This window comes from Eublepharis macularius, chromosome 4 (genome assembly GCF_028583425.1).
Source record: "Eublepharis macularius isolate TG4126 chromosome 4, MPM_Emac_v1.0, whole genome shotgun sequence".
Taxonomy (NCBI): domain Eukaryota; kingdom Metazoa; phylum Chordata; class Lepidosauria; order Squamata; family Eublepharidae; genus Eublepharis; species Eublepharis macularius.
The window spans coordinates 185604718-185613760 of record NC_072793.1 but is presented as its reverse complement, the minus strand read 5'-3'; the positions used below and the strand labels follow the sequence as shown (position 1 = coordinate 185613760).

General features: G+C 47.4%; 1 protein-coding gene across 1 annotated transcript in view; it reads right to left on the bottom strand.

Annotated features, from left to right (window-relative positions):
* Window positions 1-1277: 1277 nt before the first annotated feature.
* Window positions 1278-9043, bottom strand: part of LOC129328442 (zinc finger protein 721-like) — an 11799-nt gene continuing 4033 nt past the window's right edge. Inside the window, exon 3 of the mRNA XM_054977508.1 lies at window positions 1278-7547. Coding sequence (XP_054833483.1) covers window positions 4759-7547 — 2789 coding nt within the window. The 3' untranslated portion in view covers window positions 1278-4758. The remainder of the gene's footprint in view (window positions 7548-9043) is intronic.

The window sequence follows — 9043 nt, the reverse complement described above, 5'->3', positions numbered from 1 at the left end:
ATGGCTATATTGTAGATTTTCTGAAATATTGACCATATAATGACTATCTTGTACACGAATCTGATACCAAAAATTTTCTTTTTTTTGTATTTTTGAAAACCTAATAAAAGACCGAGCCAAACCCCATACTCTGGCCTTGGACCACCTACCAAGATGAATTTCTGTTTTGGAAACTCTGCTTGTAAGTCAACCTTGCAGGGTAGACTTTCTGCTTTAGTTCTCCTGTAGGCTTGGAGTTTCCTCCCCTTTACTTCAGTCCCTGAGGATAGTCTAAGGGAGTGGTGGCAGTGTACCACGCTAATGTGAGAGCAGTCTCTCATTGGCAAGTTTGTTAAGTTTGGTCTAAAAAGGGAAGCCGTGGGTGTCTGTGCATCTCTACCCTCCAGCCTTGGGAAGAGCGGCGGAGCCCCGGCTAAACCTTGATACTTGTGCACGCTTGCATGACATTGCATGTTGCTTCTTTGCCTTTCCTTGTACGGAGTGTAAAAGGACAGAGAAAGGGATTGGCGAGGAGACAATAGCAAGGCGATGCTGATGGGGTGCCATCTGCCGCTCCCCCCCTCAGTACAAAGCAAGTCTTTTGAGAACTGATCCCACCCCCTACAAGGACAAGCCAGCCACTCACTCAATGCCAACGCCATTGCCCGGGAGGCACCGAAGACAAAGTACATTTGCTTGATTGTAATACACACATTCCTCTTCCCACCAATGCAGATACCATGCCACACTACATCAGGGCTCAGTCTCTCCCCTGATTGGTTGCATGCAGGCAGTTGGCTATTAAGGAAAATAAGATGTTGCCTACGAGCCAACACTGCATGGCTGGCCAGCCTCAAGCACTGCTATGTTGTTAAGAACCAAAACAAAACACAAGAACTATTGGGTGGGTGGGGAATCATTACTCTCTCAGTTTTGTTCTGCTGTTCCAGAATTCCCTTTAGCAGACGAAACCAGCCATTTCTGTGCGTGTTTTCAACTCATTTATTCTGTTATGCACCCTCCAACTAAGGGCTGTTATGTTGCTTCATGGCATACAAGTGACATGTGGCTTGATGGGTCACTTCCAGTGCAAACCTAAGAGGAGTTAACCCAGTTCAAGCCCACTGACATCAATGGGTTTAGATTGGAATAATTTTTCTTAGGATGGCAGTTTTAAAGAGAAACTGGGTAACAGTGATATTTGGTTCTGAGAACCAGGTTCAAATTCCCACATGCAGCCATTTGGGTAACAAGGTTGCTGGTTAACTTTGGGCCACTCTCATGCTTTCAACCGAACCATTTATTTATTTATTTATCTATCTATTTATTTATGTCATTTATAGTCCGCCTTTCTCACCTAGACTCAAGGCGAATTACATAGTGTGAGACTAGTACAATCAGTATCAAGGACATTTCTATATATGATCAAGGAAATTTCCATATAGTGTCAAGGACATTTCCATAAACCATGCCATAGGGTAAATAAATACAAGTTTACAGAGACATAGCGTTAGCAAGGATTCAGTTCAGAGTTGAAGAAATGCTGAAACAACATAATCAATTCTAGGACTAACATTAGACCACATGAAGCACAGGTATATAAGTGACAAATATGTAAGGCAACATAGTGCTGAGTCTAAGGTCCCTAACTCATTAGTGAAGCATCTGAGACCCCCTCCCTACAATACAGCCTTCCTATCTGAGTAAAAAAACCTTTTTGAATAATTCAGTTTGCATCGTTTGCGGAAAGCCAGGAGAGTGGGGAGTGACGTCCTCAGGCAGGCAGTTCCACAGGGTAGGGACCACTGCAGAGAAAGCCCGTGTGCAGGCTGCTGTTGATTTCACCCATGTGTAGGGTGGCACCTGCAGGTGACCCTGTTCAGATAATCGAAGCTGCCACGGAGGGAGGCAGTCCTGTAGGTATGCCAGGCCAAGGCCGTGAAGAGATTTGTATGTAATAACCAATACTTGAACTGTAAATGGTAACTAATAGGTAGCCAATGGAGTGACTGTAGGATGAGAGTGATGTTCATGCTGCCGCTTGCTTCTGAAAACAGTCAAGCCATAGTATTTTGCACCAACTGGAGCCTCCTAGTTAACTTAGATGGGAGACCAATGTATAGTTCATTACAATAGTTAAGTTTTGATGTTATCATAGCATGAGTCTAGGTGGCCAGGTCGGCCTTGCAGATGTATGAAGCCATCTTCCAGGCTAGAGTGAGGTTGTAGAAAGCATTTTTTGTGGCTGCCTTAACTTGTTTTTCTAGTAGTAGCGCTGGATCCAAGGCTGCAAGGGTCAAACAAACTCCATCGAAAGTGGGGAGTACATTGAGAAGCAAAATAGATTACACAGTGTGAGTCGCTACAGTCAATTTCAAGGGCATTTCAATAAACAATGGGGTTGTACATACAAATTTGCAAAGATTTAAAACAGCAGGAATACACTACAGAGTTGAAGAAATGCTGAAATAGACCATATGCAATTCTAAGAAAGACATATCAATAATGGCATACTTTGTAAACCACTCTGAGTGGGCATTAAGTTGTCTAGAAAGGCATTATACAAATTGAATGTTGTTATTATTATTATTATACTAGTAGCAAAGCCCATTGTGGGGGAAAAAATACAACGGGCTCTAGAAAGGGCAGGGCAGGCGGGGCAGGCATTGCTGCCTCTACCATGCCTCAATCTGGTCAGGGGGCGGGGCGGGCAGCCACGGCTGGCATTGCCTCCTCCCCAGCGCCCCAATCAGGAAGGGGGAGGCAGAGTAGCTGGGCCGGGTTTCCCACCTCCCCAGCATCCTGATTAGGGAAGAGGGAGGGCAGGGCAGCCGAGCATTGTATTGCCCCCACCCCAGCGCCTGTTGCAGCCAGATGGGCAACCACAGGGGGGAGTGTTGGGGGGCAGTGCCAGGCACCCTGGTGAACTTGTGCACCCAGCAGCCACCCATTTCAGCCCCTGCAGCTGGCAACCCTACTTCCCAACCTCAAGGTGGTGACTGGAGATCTCCTGGAGTTAAAATGGTCTCCGGCTGACAGAGATCCCTTCCCCTGGAGGGCTGCTTTGGAGAGTGGACTCCATTGCCACCCTCTCCAGGCTCCTCCCCACATCCCCCAGAAGTTCCCCACCTGGAGCTGGCAACCCAGAAGCTTGCCTCCTGCCACCTTTGGAACCCCAGCCAGGCGGGGGGTGGGGAGCAGCATAGCCTCACGGGACCCCGGCTGGGCTCCTCCTTGCCGTAGCTCAGTGGGCCGGCTGTCCCTGGCACAGGAGGAGCCCTTAGCCAGCCCACCTGCCTGCGCTGTCCTTTGGCAGGCCAGGCTCTCCCCGAGCTCCACCAGACTCTGCTAGGGGAGTAGCTGCCAGGACAACAGCGGGTGGGCCGGTGGCCGGAGAGGGTGCACGCACATGCACAAAATAGAGAAAGAGAGATAGAGAGGGCCATGTGGTGTCTGCCTTGCTTGAGCGGCCAGGAGGCAGCAGAGCAAGTTGGGTGTCTGCCTGCCTGGCTGGCCAGCTGCTAGGACTTCTCCCGTGCCCGCTTTCTCTGAGGTCAGGGGCTGCCTCAGGGTGCTTCTCAGTGCACCTTTGAGCCCCTGAGCCGGCAGCTCCTTCCACGCGGGAGAGTGCTGCACCACCTCCACCCAGAGCCACTGAGAGGGCACCCAGCTTCGGCTCTGGGTGCAGCTGCTGACCCCGGGGGGGGGGGGGAGCAGCGGCAGGAAGCCTCTTGCGCCTAGTCCCAGAAGTGGCTGTTCCAGCCTCATTGGCACCAGGTCGGGCCTGGCATAGAGTGCAGCCAGAACACTCCCCCTTATCCCCACTAGGGGCGCACTCATGTGCCCGCGCTCTGGGAATCGGGATGAGTCGTCCGAAACTCGTTAAGGGAATTATGTAGTAGGATACCTTTACAGACATATTTCTTTGACGGCGCTTCCTTATGTTACAGCCCTTATATCTGATTTAAAAAGCCCTCTTGAATAATTCAGCTTTGCATTGTTTGTAGAAAGCAGGAAAGTGGGTGCTTTTCTTGACCTCTTCAGGTAGTTCATTCCATAAAGTGGGGGTCATCACAGAGAATGCATGTGTACAGCCAGCTGCTGATTTTGTCCATGCGCAAGGTGGCACCTGCAAGAAGGCCCCGTACAGATGACCAAAGCTGCCAAGTTAGAAACGGGGAGAGAGGTGTTCCCGTAGATATGATTGGCCAAGTTCATGAAGAGCTTTGTATGCAATAGTCAAAACCTTTGAGCCTGGGAACTGAGACGTAGCCAATGGAGTCACAGCACAATGGGAGAAATATTGATGCTCCTGCTCATCTTGCACCAACTGGAGTCTCTGAGTTAAGTTAGAAGGGAGATCTATGTACAGTGCATTACAGCAGTCAAGTCGCAAGGTTTCCATGAAATGGTAACACTAGACACTAAAATTTCTAGTTTACTTTTCTTCTGACACCTCTGACAGGAAGCAAGCTTGCTCCCCTGCATATACTTCATGACACCTGGTGATAGAGGGGTTGTGGCTGAAGCTGTTCCCACAGTGGAAGCATTTATTTATTATTTAATAATTTATTTATTAAAGCATTTATAACTTGCCTTTTCCACATCGATAAAGGTGACTTAGAAAATGATTTTAAAAATTTCCAACATAAAAGAAATATAACATTTGTCCTTTGCACATACACCCAACTTAAAAGAAGGCTGCACTACACACTACCTCAAGAGACTGTTTTCTCCAGTGTGAATATTTTGATAGAAAACAACATAACTCTTTAGATATCAGTTTCCTCCACACTCTTGGTATATGGACTCTCTCCAGTGTGGATCTGTCGAGGGACAATACGACTCAAAGTCTGAGCAAAGCTCTTTGCACAGTCTGCACATTAATACTGTTTCTCCCTGGTATGGATTCGCTAAAGGCCAGTAAGCTGTGTACTCCGAACAAAGCTTTCCACAGCCTGCACACTTATAGGGTTTCTCCCCAGTATGGATACGTCGATGGACAGTAAGGTATGTACTCTGAGCAAAGCTCTTTCCACAGTCCACACATTTATATGGTTTCTCCCCTGTATGGATACGTCGATGGACAGTAAGGTATGCACTCTGAGCAAAGCTCTTTCCACAGTCCACACATTTATATGGTTTCTCACCTGTATGGATACGTCGATGGACAGTAACGTACGCACTCTGAGCAAAGCTCTTTCCACAGTCCACACATTTATATGGTTTCTCACCTGTATGGATACGTCGATGGGCAGTAAGCTGTGTACTTCGAGCAAAGCTCTTTCCACAGTCCACACATTTATACGGTTTCTCCCCTGTATGGCTACGTCGATGGACAGTAAGTTGTGCACTGTGAGCAAAGCTCCTTCCACAGTCTACACATTTATATGGTTTCTCCCCTGTATGGCTACGTCGATGGACAGTAAGCTGTGTACTCCGAGCGAAACTCTTTCCACAGTCCTCACATTTAAATGGTTTCTCCCCTGTATGGCTACGTCGATGGACAGTAAGCTGTGTACTCTGAGCAAAGGTCTTTCCACAGTCTACACATTTATATGGTTTCTCTCCTGTATGGATACGTCGATGAACAGTAAGCTGCGTACTCCGAGCAAAGCTCTTTCCACAGTCCACACATTTAAATGGTTTCTCCCCTGAATGGATATGTTGATGGACAGTAAGATGCCTATTCTGAGCAAAGCTCTTTCCACACTCCATACATTTATATGGTTTCTCCCCTGAATGGTTATGTCGATGGATGTTAAAATCTGTACTCCGAGCAAAGCTCTTTCCATAGTCATTAGAATTATATGGCTTGTCCCCTGAATGGATACATTGATGGACCTTAAAATCGGTACTCTGAGCAATTCTCTTTCCACAGTCCTCACACTTACATTGTTTCTCCCCTTTATGGATATGTCGATGAAGAGTAAGCTGTGCACTCCAAGTAAAGGACATTCCACAGTCCACGCATTTAAATGGTTTCTCCCCTGAATGGATACGTCGATGGGCATTAAAATCTGTTCTCCGAGCAAAGCTCTTTCCACAATCCTCACACTTATATGGTTTCTCCCCTGTATGAATACGTCGATGGACAGTAAGGTTTGCACTCCGAGCAAAGCTCTTTCCACAGTCTAAACATTTAAAAGACTTCTCCCCTGAATGTATAGGTTGATGGGCAGTAAGCTGCGTACTCTGAGCAAAGCTCTTTCCACAGTCCTCACACTTATATGGTTTTTCACCTGTATGAATACGTCGATGGACAGTAAGCTGTGTACTCCGAGCAAAGCTCTTTCCACAGTCCTCACATTTAAAAGGTTTCTCCCCTGAGTGGATACGTCGATGGAGAGTAAGATACGTACTCTGAGCAAAGCTCCTTCCACAGTCCTCACATTTAAATGGTTTCTCCCCTGTATGGATACGTTGATGACCAGTAAGATGCACACTGTGAGCAAAGCTCTTTCCACAGTCTATGCATTTATATGGTTTTTCACCTGTATGGATATGTCGATGCTCAGTAAGCTCTGTACTCCGAGCAAAGCTTTTTCCACAGTCTACACATTTATATGGTTTCTCCTCTGTGTGGATACGTCGATGGACAGTAAGCTGCGTATTCCGAGCAAAGCTCTTTCCACAGTCCACACATTTAAAAGGTTTCTCCCCTGAATGGATACGTCGATGGACAGTAAGCACTGTACTCTGAACAAAGCTCTTTCCACAGTCCTCACACTTATATGGTTTCTCATCTGAATGGATACGTCGATGGACAGTAAGCTGTGTACTCCGAGCAAAGCTCTTTCCACAGTTCACACATTTAAAAGGTTTCTCTCCTGAATGGATACGTCGATGGACAGTAAGCGCTGTACTCTGAACAAAGCTCTTCCCGCAGTCCTTACATTTATATGGTTTCTCCCCTGTATGGATACGTCGATGGACAGTAAGCTGCGTACTCCGAGCAAAGCTCTTTCCACAGTCCACACATTTAAATGGTTTCTCCCCTGAATGGATACGCCGATGGACAGTAAGCGCTGTACTCTGAACAAAGCTCTTTCCACAGTCCTCACACTTATATGGTTTCTCCCCGGTATGGATACGTCGATGGACAGTAAGCTGCGTACTCCAAGCATAGCTCTTTCCACAGTCCTCACACTTGTATGGTTTCTCCCCGGTATGGATACGTCGATGGACAGAAAGTTGCGTACTCCAAGCATAGCTCTTTCCACAGTCCATACATTTAAATGGTTTCTCACCTGTATGGATACGTCGATGGACAGTAAGATTTGTGCACTGGGCAAAGCTCTTTCCACAGTCTACACACTGATACGGTTTCTCCCCTGTGTGTTTTCTCCAATGTATGTCAAATAGTGATTGGTAAAGGAATTCTTTTCTACACACGGGGCAAGTGATTCTTCCACAGTATGGCAGGCTGTCCTGGGATTCAGCACCCTGAGAAGCAGAAGATTCATTCCTCCTCTTCCATCTTGTTCTATTCCTCCTTATTTGCTGTACCCGTTCCAATTGGAGCTGTTGTGGTTCTTTCTCAGGTCTTTTCTGCAGACAAACATCCTCTGGAAAAAAGAAGACAGTGGCAAAACCTTAAAACAAAAGCAAAATGGTAATGATGGAACAGAAATCAATTTAAGAGTGCAGAAATCCTGCTATATATTAACCGGTTGTTGAGTTTTCAGTTACAATAAACATAAAAACATAAAGCTGAAATGGGTTCCCATGGTCATCTAGTCTGATGGTATGGCTCAATGCCCTTCTAACCTGTGTTCCCATGGTCATCTAGTCTGATGGTATGGCTCAATGCCCTTCTAACCTGTGTCCCATCCTGAGATATGCTGGGGAGGGAGCTAGAAAGATAAGCCCCCCTTTGACACTGATGTTGCTCAACATCAGCTCCATAAACAATAAAACAGCAACACTGAAAGACTTTTTTGAAGGGAATGAAGTGGACCTGGTAAGCGTGACCAAGACCTGGGTTAGAGAAGCCGAATCAGTCACCTCAGAAGAACTGACCCCCTTCCCCAGGATACTCAGTCCTCCATCAGTCCTGAACTGGAGGCCAGAGGGGTAGGGGGGTGATCCTTACTCGAGAGTCTTTCTCCTTCTGGACTCTCCCCATCCCTGACATTTCTGGCAGTGTTTGTGTGGGCCTGGTGTGGGGTGCCAAGGAGAGTTTGGCTGTCTGGTGTACCAACTGCCTAGCGCACCAGCAGATACCCTGCCGCACCTGCTGGAGGTGGTGGCAGAGTGGGCCTTGGAGTACCCCAGGTTGGTGGTGCTGGGTGATTTCAATGTCCACACTGATGATGCCACCTCTGTACAGGCTGCGGACCTAGCCTCTTCCATTGCAGCACTGGGACTCTCTCAATTTGTGTCGGCCTCTACACATAAAGCAGGCCATATGCTAGATTTGATTTTGGGGATGGGGATAAATGTGGTTCTGGAAGCAGTAGAACTGGTGCCATGGTCTGGCCACTCAGTTCTGAAGGCTCGGTTGGATATGCCACCTCGTCCCCGCCCCTTGCAAGGGTGCTGAGCAAATTTATGCTCACCCACGGAGACTCATGGATCCAACTGGTTTTCAAAAAGCTCTGCAGGATCCAAAGCTCCACAGCTGTTCATTGGATGAGCTGGTAGAGGACTGGCAAGTCCAGCTCTCTGAAGCCATTGATGAAATCACTCCCTGTCACCCTTTTACCTCTGTGCCCCGCAGGCTCCTGGGTATACAGAAGAGCGGTGACGGAAGAGACAAGAGCTAAGACAGCTTGAGTGAGTGTTGAGGCATTCTCGTGATGAAGAGGCAAAAGCCTCTTATAGGACATTTATGAAAGCCTATGAGATGGCGGTGAAGGCTGTGAAGAAGGAATTCTATGCAGCTTCCATCGCATCAGCTGGCTCATGCCCAGCAAAATCGTTTAATGTGGTTTGTGTATTGGTCTCCTTATCAGATGCCCCCCCCGCCTTAACCCAGCTGGTATTAGGAATGGAGCAGGTGGCAATGACCTCCCCTGCCTTAACCCAGCTGGTATTAGTGATGGAGCAAGTGGTAATGCCT